We start from the raw sequence: 15,967 nt of genomic DNA, 5'->3' as shown, positions 1-15,967 counted from the left end.
CCTGGAATTACAAGTATGGATCCACAACAAAAAGGATATTTTGCAGCATATCTCTGGCTTGCAAGGGTTACCTGAGCCTGTGGCTAAGCATGGTGAAAAAACAGAATCAAGAGTCCCTGCTCTATCTAACTTGTGTCGATATTATCTGGCTCATGGGGATGGAGAGGGATCGTGGAATAGGCTATAAGGCTATTCACACGACCAAGTGGGCAGGCAGGGATGAACCTACCTTCCCCTCAGACAATGGTGGCTGAATTCTGCCCGCACAATCTGCACTGCTCCCAGCAGAGTGGGTCAGTGGAGGCCAGGATTCATTAATTTTTTCCAGCCGCCAGGCAGGAATCCCATAGTGCACCGTGTGATTAGTGCAGGGCATTGGGGCATTCCCCTGGGAGTCAGGTGCCTAAAGTGCCCAACTCCCAAAGGAATGCCCCAATGCGTGCAGCATACACGTGCCCGGTGCAAGGAGTAAGCCCCCACCCCAAGATTTTGCAGTAGTTCCGGTGAATTGTTTCCAGACAGTTATGCCAGCCAGGGACACATGCAGTGCTCTGCTCATACCACATGCTTGCAAATGAAAGGGTAGTCATTCAAGAAAAATAAGTCCCTTTCCAGGCCATGAGCCTTCCTAGAGGGTTTCACTCAAGTTACCCACGTTGCAAGCCGCTCCGCCTTACAAGAGCCAGCTGCAAACTAGAGCCAGGCTAGTAGCATGGGCATGGCACATTACTAGTCAGAGTGGGACACACACACTGCAGTGAAGGGCAATTACGTTTAAAAAATAAAGCTATCTGCATCGGCTGCAGGGAGGAGGCCCGTCTTCCTTGGATTGTGCTAAGACGTTTTTTGTTCAAACTTCCGACTGGTGTGTTAAGGACTATCGCAGCTCCCGTCCCATTGCCCTGGTTCACCGCACCCAAAATTAAGCCTCCCCCCGCGCCCCGTGCCCACATGTGGAACAATAACGACGTTCCACTTGGGACTATGTTAAACCCAAACTATTCTTGAGTACAACATCAAAGAACCCATTTTTTCAAAATGAAAATTAGTGAACGTTTATCAGTAAGTTCAGCTAATTCGATGCGGCAACATTTTCACATTTCCCTCATTTAGCAGGCCACCCTGGCAGGCAGCTTCCTCCCCCGCGGCCTCAAATCTGACAGGTCGTAGGTGCTTCCGCAAGCAGCGCGGCACGAACTCGGGTCTGCTTGCTGAAGAGAAGAACACGGTTGCTTGTGTTGCAAACACAGAACTCCTAGCGACAGCAGACTCGTCGGGAGGGCAACTCTTCCACTTAATAGTGTGGTGATAGCCCTTTCGTTTGCAATGCTCAAGACTGACGGGAGGCATAGCAATGAGCTCAACATAAAGCGCGGGGGCGGCTCTACTCTCCATGGTGTGGAGGAAGAGCAGGGAAAGGTGGGAATGGAACGCTGCCTTGTGCCAGTAACAGGAGACTTTAGGAAGAGTGAGTGAGAACGGGGCGGGTGGGCCTGGGGGATGTGTTTTTATCTGGAGCAGGCGGAGGCAGAAGGAGCGGGGGGGGGGCTAAGTTTTATTTTATGAAGGGAGATTTGAAGGGCACTGTAGACGGTGTATAGTGAATGCCACGAGGGGACTTGGAATTCTTGGCACGAATGGGGAGAGCTGGCAGCAGATGCTGCTGCGTGTAGCGTTTTCCCTAGTAAGAAAGGGATCGAAGCGCCGGGACATTCAGCAAAGAGTCTGACGCGGAAGCAAGCAAACCCTGGGGACGGGGAAAACGACTGCAAAGGCGAGAGGGAGCGCCTGAGTTCCCGCTTTTTATTTCAAGGGCCCGAATCCGCCCAGCTCCAGAAAGACTCGGAATCTCGCCGGCTGGCCACGGTCTCCTCCCTAGTCCAAAAAGTTTCCAGGCAGGGTGACCGACCGCTGGGTCTCTTCCTGCTGCCGCCTCCCCACTCCCTGGGCCGCGGGAGGCTAGTTTGCTTGCTATGGGCACTGAGTCACAATCCTCCTCCTTCACGTGATGTCATACCCTATGGGGGAGAGGATAAAGAGGGCAGACAAAGCTGTCCCCTAGAAGACTCAGGGGTTAGGGTTAGGGGTGGGGGCACCTGATTTGGTGTCACTATGAAGTAGGAGGTGAGAGGAGCACCCTCATCTGGGCCAGGACTCAGGCAGTCTCTGCAGCCTTCTCTCCTCTATCCCAGCCCCCTTGCTTTGGGGGTGGGAGGGTAGTGTTTTTGTTTTGTTTTTACATGCAGTGTGGTGGTTTATATCCTGCCCCTTGCTTCCCAGCCCTCTCTCTAAACTAGTGGGTTCAGCATGGTGGCAGCAACACGGCCTCGCGCTGTATACAGCCTGACAGATTCGACCCCGGCCCGGACCATTTGGGTGTACCGGAATGGTGATCCCTTCTACTTGGGAAGGAAGTTTGTGATCAACCATCGCTATGTACCCAACTTCGAAGCCTTCATGATACAGCTGAATGAGGGTGTGCAGACACCTTTTGGGGTGCGGAACCTGTACACGCCTCGACAAGGGCATTCTGTTCTGGAACTGACTGACCTGCAGCAGGGAGGCAGATATGTGGTCGCCGGGAGGGAAAGGTTTAGGAAACTAAAGTAAGTATGAAGATTACTGAACAAATGCAATCAAAGGCATACTTGGGTGACAGAAATCTACTCTAAAGCATCAAAATGCGCAAAACCCCAAGATTTCCCTTTTAAAAATTGCTTTGGTTTTGCTAGTAAAAGTTCTAAGTTACACTTGGTCCTGGGAATTTTAGTGACTATGCAGCAAAAATTGTTTCTTGTGTTGCCAAAGAATAAAATGCTAAGCGGGCAGCAGCATTGTGTGTCAGTCTTGGTTCCTTAGTGTACAATGGGGAACACTACCAGAATATTAAAGATTGCATGTTGCAAAGGACTTAGTGCAACCTTCTGCCATGTGGCTTGTGCTACCTGCATTGACCTTACAGTTCTCTTCTGTTAGAAGGAACCTGTGATCATAGCTGCCATGTGGCTTATAGGGGCTGGATGCATTGGATCAGTGCATCCAAGCCCAACCTAAACCCCTGTGTAAACAGGACCCACACAGAGAAGGTAGTCTAAGATTCTAATACAAGCAACCTTAACTAGTGGCATTTTATTTTATTTTCCTTGTGAAGCTTCATAAACCCTCATGGGTGCTGTCTGCCCCCTTCCCCCCACAAATAGCCAACTTTCTCTCTCACTCCTCTGTGGATTGCTTATCAATTGCATGTGGCCTCCTGCAATTCTGGCCCAGACTAGGCCTTCTGCACTCCCCTTGTGTTGCTCAGATAGGAAAGAAAAGAAGGAGAAGTAGTGGAAGAGGAGTGTGTGAAGAAGAGCTTCCTCTTTTTTATGTGCCGCTTAGTCTCTCCAGCTGGGGAATTATCTAAGAAGAGTGTTTCAGGAGTATCTGGCAAACATGAGGCCACATACCTCCTCATTTCCCCTTTTCTCCAAACTGGTTTGTATCAGGTGGAGGGTAGTGGAGAAACTGGTGGCTAGACATGATAGCTAGTTACCCAGCAAATGGAAAGCCATTTGTTGAGGGACTTGTGCATGTATATTTATTTCCAGCCCCTGCCTACATTGGTTTCAAGAGGGCTTCAGTCTCTCATTTGTGACAGTAGCTTCTTCATGGTTCATGCAAGATGGAAGTATATTGGTCTTTCTATCAGTTCTTTTCAACCATCTGGATTTCTAAGAGTTTAACATTGCTGCCAAAGACCTTTTGCCAAATCCCATGCAAAATTATTTGCAAGTCCCACATTTCACTGGGATTTAGCATTCTAGCCTCAGTGAGCTGGTATTCTGTTTACCCTTGGTGACCAAACAGCACACTGATTGACAACACTGGCTCCTTGACAACTGACATTTGCGTCTAGTGAAGCAGCCTACTTCCTGCAATAGCTTCTGTGATAAGGTGACAAAGCACTTCTTCCCTAATGGCATCAGCACAGCTATTCTTTTGCTTTGGTTTGTGTTACTCAACTAGTCAGAGTACAGAGTACACAGAAATCCTAGCCTTGGACCACTATGTCTAGCATAAAGGAATACTAATGTTAAAGATTTATTGGCTTACATTCTGTGCACCAGCACCCTACTGATCCAAATGTGCCTGCTCATTCGGTGCAACTCCAAACCCTGTCCTTGCTGCTAGCAATGGCGGAGAGCTTCTGCTGCTTCTGAGAATTGCATCATTGCTGTAGAGATGATTCTCCCATGGGAGCCTCTGCCTTCGGGGATGGGGTTTGGAGTTTCACAGAACCTGCACACACCTCCTGCTCTTGGATTGGTGGGGTGCTGCACAGAAGGTAAGCCATTATTTTTAGGGAAAGGAATTCTCTCCTGCAGCATTTGCAACTTGCCTTCTGATTATTAACCTGTAGGATGCCACAGATCTCTCTTGCGCCCATGCTATTTAATATCCATAATGCTGCTGGGAGAGATTATAGCAAAGATTTGGGCTTTGGTGTTATCAGTTGTCTGTCAATAATATGTTCCTTGAACCCCAGTGAAGCAGCTAACTCTCTGATTGCTGCCTGGAATCAGTAAAGGGTTGGATGAAGACTGATAAACTCACTCCTGATAAGACTGAATTGTTGATTAATAGTCTAGTTCAGCTAGTGGTGGTTCTCATGGACTCTACGTGTGGCAACCTGACTAATTGTTTGTTAGATTTGTGCAAAGCGTTAGCAGCACCAGGCTGACCACACAAATGGCTTCTGTGAATGTGTGGCGGCCATATGCATGGCGGGGTGTGGGCTGTTGAGGGGAGTGCCACCACAGCAGGAAGCTGCATGGAGTGGCGGTCACACAGGTAAGGACCTACTGTACTCACTTTTAAATGAGCTGCTTTCTGTCGCTCTGGTCCCACTCTTGAACCACCAAACCAGTTCGTGGTTGGACTGAACCGGAATAAACAAGTTCACCGAACCATGATCTGGTTTGATTTCGAACCACTGCATGAACCGAGGTCTGTGCATATCCCTAGTGTTAACCCTTAATGTTCTAAATTGTTTGGGCTGAGGTTATCCGAAGGGTTACATCCTCCCAACTCCCTCTTGTGAATGAATCTGTGGGAAAGACCCATGTTATGGGTGCTGTTGTTTTCAGAGGTAACAAAGGGGCTTTTTGAAAGTTACTTTCTTAGAGATTTCTTATATGTGTTTACTCAGAAGTCAGTCTTATTTCTTCAGTGGAGTTTACTCTCAGGTATATGTGTGTAGAATTGCAGTAAAACAATAGTTTGTATTGTTATAAAAAATTAACAACAAAAAACCAAGAAATAGGACAGTATAGGTCTGCTACAATTATAGTGCATAACCAATGTAGGTTGGAGACTTAACCTGGGTTTAAATTCCTATTTGGAATCCTTTAATCTTTACTTTTAAAAAATTAGGTAGAAAAAGTACCTGAATTTAAAGGTGCCATCAATTGTGCATATGCCTTTAAAGGATGATCTATTTCTGTGTTTATTGCCAGGAAATCTAAACATTTAAACAAGCATGCATTGTTTGCAATGTGTATCAAAGTTTAAAAATTAAAGTATGGATTGGACTCAGTGCTTAGCTGCCAAGTCCCTGGATGGCTCTGAGCCAGCCACAGTCTCTCAGCTTCACTTCCTTATGTAAGAAATAGGAATAATGTGAATGGTTGTGCTAATAATGATCAAGTTTGCAAAACATGTGAAATTGTAAATTTTAATATTATATGTTTAATAAAATTTGCCAAGCACTTTTTACAGTTAATCTGCTATGGAAGTGATTAATAACAATGGGGACATTAAAAATATCCATATACATTTGGGATACTTGTTAATTACTATTACGTTTTTCAGGTTGAAAATGTTCTATTTAACATTATTATGACCAATGGTCATACAGGTCGGGAATCCTTTATCCGGACTCCCCAAATCCGGAAAGTTCTGAAATCCGGACACCACGCCGAGAGAGTGGGGGGGAAATGCTTGTAGCTTCAACCTCCTCCAGTTTGCAGGAGCGATGGCTTACGGCCCCTAAACTTGCTGTTGTTGATTCCTCAGCTCATTAACTCTCCTTTTAGTTGCTATCTGCCTTTTGTTTACTTAAGCTTCGCTCCCAGCAGGAGGGAAGATAGGAAAGGGGGGGGGAGAGGGAGGAAGACGAAAGAAGGTGTTTTTTAAAAAGGAGATAACAGGGGCACAGAGGTAACAGATGAGTAAAGATCTAGCAGAATAAATGTGAACAAACAGGAATAGATGAGAAGAGAAAGAGAGAAACGCTGCCTAGTCTTCAGCAACCGAGATGATGAGATTATTTTCATCTGAGTTTCATTTCCACCTAAAATGCTATGTTTGAGTGAATTCAATGCTTATTTGGTTATATACTTTAAACCAAACCTTTAAAAAAACCCCAAACCAGTAACCTTTCATGCGCAAGATATCTCATTTATGAAAATATTCTGAAATCCGGAAAAATCTGAAATCTGGAACACCTCTGGTCCCAAGCAGTCCGGATAAAGGATTCTCAACCTGTACTTACTATTTCAAGGTTCTTTCACCAATCTGGTTCACTTAAACCACCAACCTAAAGTGTTTCCCATCTTCCTTTGCTTTCTTTTTGTTAAAGAGGCAATTTCCTTAGAAATGTAATAATAAGAAAAAGACTGTGAGGTTATTCTCATGAGCAGCAGAAACTGGGCCAAGGGAGCCCAGCCTGGTTTCTGCTGCTCGTGTGCTGCAATGGGAGCCATGCGACTCCCGGCAGCCAGCCCTCTTAAATGCCCCCTGTTAAATGAGGTTAGCGGAGCGCAGGCTCCACCAATCCCATTTTTTGTGTGTCTTAGTGGTGTGTTGCCGTGGCAACTCACGAGTACACCCCTGACGGGGAGGTTACAAGCCTCCCGGCATTGGGGGACTCCCCAGAATGCCCTGCACCCTCGGGAGGCCCACAATCTCTGCTATCCCAATCGTCTCTGTGATGGAGCCAATAACTGTGTGGGTGGCCAATCTGGCCTCCCAGGGTGAGCCGCCTGTGTGGGGAAGCCTGCTCTTCCCGCCAGGGGCGTGTGGGGAAGCCTGCTCTCCCCGCCAGGGGCGTGTGGGGAAGCCTGCTCTCCCCGCCAGGGGCGTAACAAGGCTCGAGTGGGCCCAGAGACAAAATTTTAAAATGGGCCCCTCGCTGACACACACACACACACACACACACACACACACACACACTTACTTCACAATATATAGTCATGTGACTTGCCTCTGGGGGGCCCCTCAAGGCGTGGGGGCGCCCAGGCAGCCGCCTCCCCCTGCCTAATAGTAGTTACGCCCCTGCTCTCCCCACAAAGCCCCTTATGCTGCTTTGCACTCCTTGTGTGAAGTGCCTCTCCCCGTGGGTATATGTGCAAAACTGGTTTTGTCACTAACACAAATCAGGCATAGGAACCATAGAAAAGGAACAAGTTTGTTATTGGTTTGGAGAAGCAGATTGCTTGTAGGATTTGTGTTACTGCTGCTGAAAGGCAAATTATGTATGACAGGAAGGTGCCAAATGTTTCCCAGCCAAGTAGCTGCAAGTTGTCCAGATGAAAGTTGACCTTATTTTGAATGCATATTAAATTGATTCCTGGAACATCAGTGTTGCATACAGATTATGGCTGTTTTGAACTGTGCTGTAGCAAGCCAAACATTTAGCTGTGTTCTAGAATCAGCCCTTGGTCACTTAAAAGTGCCATACTGCTACTACTTAGTGCTGTACTGGATTAGCAGCATAGGGACAATAACTTCCTGGTTCTGGTTAGAGGACTTCTCAGTTAGTTAAAATATGAGGAGTCAACTTGCAGATACTATGGATTTAGTGTGCTGTGTTCCATTTAGTTCTGCTGCAGTGTTTGTAAAGGGAACCTATGGAATATAGAATAATGTAGCTGTCTGAATATACCAAACAAATCTGCTTTACTTATATTACTTAGGATTTTATTAAGGGTTGATAGTGAAAATACAAGATTTCAACTGAAATGTTAATCTTTGTGGTTCAGAATACAGCAATAAAGCATTATAAAGGTCTTGTGTTCCTGTCATTGTTCTTGCTTGGTGAAATTAGGAGTAAGAGACAGGCACGAACTGGAATCATTGCATAGGTACAGTCTTTTTTTAAAAAAAACCCTGAAACAGTTTCAATGTCATTTACTTTATTTATTTAACATTTATATCCCGCTCTTCCTCCAAGGAGCCCAGAGCGATGTACTACATACTTAAGTTTCTCCTCACAACAACCCTGTGAAGTAGGTTAGGCTGAGAGAGAAGTGACTGGCCCAGAGTCACCCAGCAACTCTCATGGCTGAATGGGGATTTGAACTCGGGTCTCCCCGGTCCTAGTCCAGCACTCTAACCACTATACCACGCTGGCTCTCTTTAATTCTGAACAGCAGTTTCATTGAGTCATGTTTATATTTCTCTGTGCTTTAAGTACAAACCTTGATCAGATTTTTCTGTGAACCCATTTTTGTCCACACAAATGGAGAACGACTGCTATTTGCACAATTAATTTCTGTATGGATCAATATGAGTTCTCATTACTGTAAACATTCTGTATCTCCTATTCAGTATTTTTCAGTTTCCTACCCCCCCCCCAAAAAAAAACCACATATCAAAAATACTTTGCAGTTTGTTTACTTGGTTATGCCTTATTGTTCTGTCAAGAAACTTGAATTTCAGCACTGATAGGTAAATTCATCCACTTTTATAGCTTTGGACTGAGATTGTAGTATATAAGGAAGCCTCCATTTATTATAATTGTGATTCCTGCTTGTGCATCAGAATAACCTATGGTGCACCTTTCTGGAAATATGTATGAAGTTAATTGTTGCTCGTGTTCCCTTGGGATGATTATTTTTATTTTTATTAGTCTTGAAGGGGGTGGGGGAGAACTTATAGTAGCAAATGCATTTCCCTGCATCCACAGAGTTCCATACATTTGGAGTAAGTATGAAATGTTGTAGAAATTCAGTTATAGGTTCTGAGCTTGCAAAGTGCTTCTAAATGATTATGTGAGCGGTGGAAACTGTATGCTGCCTCGTATAGAAAGTTGAAAAGGACACTGGCTGACATCCAGATTAGCCTTCCAGTACCACACTTGGAAGCTGTATCTGCACATCACAGAACTTTCCTACTTGTGCTGGGGCCATGCGCATAGCAGGGGAGAGCACATTTTTACTCTTTGCTCTGGGTCCAGAAGTGCTCTATGTCACCCAAAAATATGTCCCTGAGAACATATTTGGTAGTCTGCAGGGGCATATTTTTGGGTGGCATAGGGCACTCCCAGAGCAAATTCACCAAAATTGGTTCCCCTCTTCTGAGCTCCCGAGGCTGCGCGGCTGCAGTGATAGTGGAGAAGCTCTCTGTCACACTGGCATGGCTTCCAGGTACTCTACCAGTAGACTGCTCTGGACGTCAACCTCTGTAAAGAGTGTGTAGGACAGACTGTTAGTCATGACTAAGCACCACTGAAATAATTGAGGCAAATTAGTTATGACTAACTTAGTCTGGATCCTGCTCAGTATATTCATAATAAACCGAAGGCCTCAGATCCACAGCACATGTTGTTTATAGATCTGGCTGTGCCACATCATTTTTTTGGCACATGGGTGTTTTCTGTGAAAAAAGCTAAAGGTTGCCTTGTCAGGACTTAAACTGATTAAAAATAAATATTAATAAATAAAAGGGTGTGTACTGTGATTCAATCACCCTGTAGTCTATCTAGTAATATTAGATGGGGCTCATATATTGGCCTGCCTGCTTACCTCACCAACCAACTCTTCAAACAGGGTATCTGCTTTACAAGCAGATGTCCATATCTGATGATGCAGCTTCCATTCTGAGGATGGCTTGGATGAAGTATTATGTTGGATGGGCTACAAGTTATGTATGGACAATGGTAGGTGCATGGTCACTTAAAAACTGACATGGTAACAGTGTGGGATATGATTAATATGATCAGACTTGCAGTACAAATATGATCAAGACTTACATTAATATGGTAATGGTAAGAGTGAATGAGGGAAGGCAGGTTTTGTAGGGAAATGGAGGTGGTTTTTTTTTTTAATGTGCTGGAATTCAAATGTAAAGATTACTGCTGGTACGAATATTACTCCAAAATGTTTAACTGAATTTCTATAATGAATAACATACCATTTAATTTTATTTTTCTTCAGTTACTTCAATATAGGGGCAAAGAAACCTCAAGGAAGGAAAAGGGATGAGGCGGTGAGTTTTTTGTTCCATTTTTTGTTTATTAGCAGGCGGAAGCAATTGCTTAGTTTTATCAATGTATTACTCATCACAATGATTTTTTTAAAAGTTCATGATTGAACATTGATATTATTCTAAATTTTAGCTTGGTTTAGATATATTGGACAGGATCCAGACCAGTCATGACTAAATACTGTTGAAATGAATGGGACCTGAGTTAATCATGACTGATTTGTGCAATTTTTTAATGTGGTGCTTAGTGGATTGACTGGTACCTGCCCATTTTGTTTATGGTGCCATTATGTACTGTATGTCAGATCTTACTACCTATGTCACTGTTTTCACCTTCAGAATATTGTAAACGTTGGCCAATATCATGACAAACAGTGCGCTTGTACAATGTACAAAGTTGTGCTAGCATTGTGTGGCTGTGCTTAAAAATGGGGATTTTTCGAGTTGCGCTATTGCACATGTGTACAAAGTTCCCTTTAAAACTTATGAGGCATGCCACAGATTGGACATTTGTTGCATTAGCAAAAACATGCTTGTACTAGCCCAACACTAGTCTAGAACAAAGCTTCAGACAGTGTGTAACTAACTAGTGCTAGCGCAAAGTCCTTGCATAAGCGCACCATTAGTTGTTTGAGTAAACATGTATAGGACTACACTACTGCACATAGAGAAAACCATGCCAGTCCCAAGTCTTAAGGAATCTAACACCTGGAAGCATCCCTAGACCCCTTTTATATGTGCAGTTCATTAGTCTGGATGTCAGCCATTACCTATAAATCTATTGATTTTTTTGGGGGGGGGCGTTTTTTTACTCTGCCCTACCTATATGCATAAATATAAACACATCCACTATGTTTCAGACATAGTGCTAAGCTATGATTAAACCATAGTTTGGCATTACTAACTTGAGGCTTGGGCTCTTTGCTATTCAAGGGATGGAAATTATTTCTGTTTTAGTTTCTGGGTTAATCAAATCAGGATTCATTGTTGTTTGTGAATTCAGCAAATCCTATTTTGTCCTAATTTCAGTTTGTGAACAAGACAGGATATGCAACTGGGAGCAGATTTGCTGGATTCATATGGATATTTTTAAAATCAGGAGGAGAAACAGCACATTTCTGCTCCTTGCACCAGGGGCGTAGCAAGGTTGGAGGGGGCCCAGAGACAAGATTTTAAAATGGGCCCCTCGCTGATATACACACACAAACACACTTCACAATATATAGTGCACTCACATCCCCATTATGAATACGGTGAATATCTAGTTCACATTGAATCTAGTTTTTTTACTCTCTGCTCCTGCTGTTCTCCAAGAGACTCAACATAATTCATAGGGGGTGCAACATGGGCGGGTGGGGAGTCATGTGATGTGCCTCTGGGGGGCCCCTCAAGGCAGTGAGGCCCCAAGACGACTGCCTCCCCTTGCCTAATGGTAGTTATGCCCCTGCCTTGCACATGAAGGGAAGGGGGAGAGTACACAAGTCTGAAGCTCATGGTAGTAACATAAATCATGGTTGAATCATGATTTTAAAAAAAACAACAACAACCCCCAAAACACCCCACCTGTGGCCATTCTAGAGTGGTTGATTAGCACTGCTCATGCTATTTTAATTAACATTGTATAAGACTAAGAAGTATTTTTTTTAAAAGCAGATGAGTAGAACTTGCTGAGTAATAGTTAGATCTCCCTGTGCTGGATAGGGTTACATTCCCCTGGAAGGAGCAGGTATGCAGCAGGTATGCAACTCCTGGATCCAGGCCTCACTCTGGTATCTCAGGTGGAGGCTGTGGCCAGGAGTGCTTTTTATCAGCTTAGGCTGATTCGACAGCTGCGTCCATTCCTAGAGGAGGATGACCTCAGAACAGTGGTGTACGAGCTGGTAACCTCTAGGCTTGTACTGTAATGCGCTCTACATGGGGCTGCCTTTGTACATAGTTCAGAAACTTCAGTTAGTTCAAAATGTGGCAGCAAGGCTGGTCTCCGGGGCAACCCGGAGAGACCATATTATGCCTGTTTTGAAACAGCTGCACTGGCTGCCGATATGTTTCCGAGCACAATACAAAGTGCTGGTTATTACCTTTAAAGCCCTGAACAGCTTAGGTCCAGGTTACCTTAGAGAGCACCTTCTTCAGTCTGATCCCCACCTCACGCTAAGATCATCTGAGGAGGTCCGGCTCCAGTTGCCACCAGCTCGTCTGGTGGCGACCCAGAGGCGGGCCTTCTCTGTAGCTGCTCCTGGACTGTGGAATGTGCTCCCTGCAGACATCCATAATTTGAATTCTTTATTGGAATTTAGGAGAGCCCTAAAGACCTACCTGTTCGGTCTGGCCTTCCAGTGCTCTTAAATTGTTTTAAAGGGTCTTTGATGTTTGTGAACCGCCCTGAGCTATTTTGTAAGGGCGGTCTAAAAATCGAACAAATAAAATAATAAAATAAATAAATTTAACTGTTATGCCCTAACCTAGCCAATAAAGGTAAAGTGTGCAATTAAGTCGGTGTCAACTCCTGGCGACCACAGAGCCTTGTGGTTGTCTTTTGGTAGAATACAGGAAGGGTTTACCATTTTCCTCCTCCCACACAGTATGAGATGATGCCTTTCAGCATCTTCCTATATCGCTGCTATATTCTGTATTGCTATCTAATCTATAGATAGATTCCTCTCTTCTATAATCAAGAACATCTTCCAACCAGTAACAGCTGCATTCCAACTGACCTTAACTATCACAGGCTTCTCCCTATCTGCATATGGAATCCCCACTGCCCAGTCACCACGGTGTCACAGGCAGCTCCTCCTCCCTATCTGCATATGGAACCCCTACTGCCCAATCACCATGCTGCCATGCACAGGATTAGCCACGGGTATGCCTGAGAGAGGCTTTTGCGGACTACAGTCTTCTTAATCAGATGCAAGTAACAAAAGACTTTTAGAATTCACTTTCATCCTGAGCCTGGTACAAGCAGTTCAAAAGGAACACATTCCAGAGCATTTATGAAAAAAACAAGTTTGTGAAAAATATTTTTCTCCCATTGGTCCACAGGACTGTACATAAGTGGAGTGGGGCACACAGCTGGTGCAAGTTGTTCACTGAGAGAGGAAGTTAGGTTGGCTTTCTCATCTCTGTGACCAATGCAGCCATCCGTATGCAGTGCTGCTCTAAGGCTAGTTCTAAGCGTCCCAAAGGAGAGATGATTCTACCTGACAGTGTCTTGAACTGTGTCAGTCTGCAAATTGAAGGAGACTGAAATGATGGTACATAGGAGGCTGAAAAGATGGTATGCAGGAAGTGTAAAACAGAGAGGAATTTGGCTTTCCTGCTTTTGATTGCTCCAAATTCAGTATTTGATTGTTGAGTAAGTAGCTTAAAATGATATACTCTATTTACTTATACTGTGTCAGTTTTGAGGTTGAAAACTTAAACTCCTGACTTCGCATAAACTCTCTTTTACTGTTTTTGCAGATTCGGCCTGTAGTCCATAGTAATATACAAGTCCCTTCCAAATTTCAGTCATTCTATAATAAGCCACGCAATATTCAGTAAGTATAGTGCAATTTGAAGTTAGTTTTTAAATTGTTAGCTCCTATTTAAGTATTTAACAAATCTTCAGATGCAGTCCATGCCCAACGAGTTCTCCACACAGCAGGCTTTACCACGAGTTTCCTGTGAGGCTTTACTGCAAACTCAACACTATCCAAAAAACCCTATGCAAAAAGTCTATTTTTTTAAAAAAACGCTGATATAAATTAGGTTACACTCTAATGAGCAGTGAAAAACCCAGCTTGTGTGTGAAGTGCTCCCCGATAGATCGCAGGGACTTTGGGGCAAATCTGCCAATATGTGAATGCACCCGCTCAATTCCAGAGGAGATGTGGGCTAAAAGCCGGGTGTGGAAAACTTCCAGGTGAAAGAAGAATGTTTATAAAGATGAGTAGACTATCAGACTAGGACCAGGGAGACCTGAGTTCAATTCAGCTCGGCCTAATGCTCAGTGAGTGACAGTGGGCCAGCCACTCTCGCTTACTCTAGTCTACCTCACTGGGTTGTTGTGAAGATAAAGCAGAGAGGGAGGAGAACTGTATATACCGTTCTGAGCTCCATGGAGAAAGTGTGGGACAAATGTAATGTATTACTGAAGGCAGTTCACTTTGTATATGAGAGCAAACTGATCTTTAGTTTATTTGTGAGGCAATATCATGGATCTCACTTTGGTTACAGTAATCCATCTTAGCAAAGACCAAGATCTAATGATGCTTGTTGCTGAATAACAGTAAAAGAAAAGAAATTCTGAATCCAAGTATGCATGGCATTTTTTACATTCTGCACTGAAAACTACTTGTACTTGAACAATTTATATTATTTTCCAGGATTTACATTTGCAGGAGAGTTTATGAAGCCAATAACATCACAGGCCCATACTTTCCTGTCTTCTGTGACTATGTAACTAATTCATATAGGAGAACCAATAGCTGCCATCTATCCACTGTAAAGAACAAGGGCTTTTCTATTTCTTATGTGATTCATATGTATTATTGCTATCAAATATTTGTAAACAACATACATTTCAATGCAGGATCTATGTTTTGTATCTATGTCCTGAACATTCCACTAGATGGCCCCAAATATCCTCTGAAAACAACTTGCATCATTTTAAAAGTTTGAAAGCAGAATTCTTGTAGGGTGCACCTGGGCAGTTTGTGTGTATGTGTGGTTCATCATTGTAGTAAGAATGATGTTTGCATAAATGTTTTTACTAGATAATGCTGCATATATGCACTTATAACAACATTATAATGCAAATTAAAAATCAGCTGAAGTCTCATCACTTGAGATGTTTAAAGTTGGATTAGAGAAAGCATTCATAAATAAAAACACTCAGGATTTAAATGTTTGATTTCCGAATATGTAACAGAAAAATATTATTTCAGTAATGACTAGTTTAGAAAATCCAGAATCCAATCTGATTCTGTGGTGTAACAGAATGAATTGTTGGAATGAAAGTGGGAGCCAATTTCTCAGATTACTACCAATGGTTGTGGTCCTACCTGCCCAGAAATGAACCTTTCCTTAGACTGTGCCTACTGCTCTGTAGTGTCTCAGGAAAGGAGGTAACCAGTTAAAAACAAATATAAAATTCTTACTTGGAATCAGTATAAATTAGTTAAAAACATAACACAGAGTTCTCAAACTTGGGTTCCCTTCCCAGGTGTTGATGGACTACAACTCCCAGCATCCCTAGCATTTGCCCATTGTGGCTAGCTAGGGATGATGGGAATTGTAGTCCAACAACATAATCTAAAAACCTTACCTTTATAACTGTCTTAGCTTAGCTCCCAACAACAAAAAAGTAGCCCAAGTATAAAAAGGTCTTGCAACACATGAGATAGTCAGATATAATAGGAATTTTGTATATAAAAGAGTATAGGCATCTTTGAATATGTCTTTCATTTCAAATAGAATATACTTTTGCACTTCACTAATAGGCATTCAGTTTGTTGTTAGAGTAGCTGGGCCCTACACTACAGGTGAAACTCGGAAAATTAGAATATTGTGCAAAAGTCCATTAATTTCAGTAATGCAAATTAAAAGGTGAAACTGATATATGAGACAGACACATTACATGCAAAGCGAGATAAGTCAAGCCTTAATTTGTTATAATTGTGATGATCATGGCGTACAGCTCATGAAAACCCCAAATCCACAATCTCAGAAAATTAGAATA

General features: G+C 43.4%; 1 protein-coding gene across 14 annotated transcripts in view; it reads left to right on the top strand.

Moving 5' to 3' along the window:
- Positions 1 to 883: 883 nt before the first annotated feature.
- The window catches only part of DCDC2C (doublecortin domain containing 2C), an 86,362-nt gene continuing 71,278 nt past the window's right edge, over positions 884 to 15,967 (top strand). For 4 of the 14 annotated variants that reach the window (XM_053285931.1, XM_053285929.1, XM_053285927.1 and 1 more), the window contains exons 1-3: positions 1,591 to 2,606; positions 10,200 to 10,251; positions 13,708 to 13,784. In XM_053285931.1, coding sequence (XP_053141906.1) covers positions 2,308 to 2,606; positions 10,200 to 10,251; positions 13,708 to 13,784 — 428 coding nt within the window. In that variant the 5' untranslated portion in view covers positions 1,591 to 2,307. Of the gene's footprint in view, positions 1,063 to 1,189; positions 1,469 to 1,589; positions 2,607 to 10,199; positions 10,252 to 13,707; positions 13,785 to 15,967 lie in introns of those variants that run through there. The other 10 variants (XM_053285934.1, XM_053285935.1, XM_053285926.1 and 7 more) reach the window with 9 other exon arrangements.

The sequence above is a fragment of the Hemicordylus capensis genome, chromosome 1 (assembly GCF_027244095.1).
Source record: "Hemicordylus capensis ecotype Gifberg chromosome 1, rHemCap1.1.pri, whole genome shotgun sequence".
Taxonomy (NCBI): Eukaryota; Metazoa; Chordata; class Lepidosauria; order Squamata; family Cordylidae; genus Hemicordylus; species Hemicordylus capensis.
The sequence above is the reverse complement of the archived record's forward strand: the minus strand, read 5'-3'. Positions and strand labels throughout refer to the sequence as shown.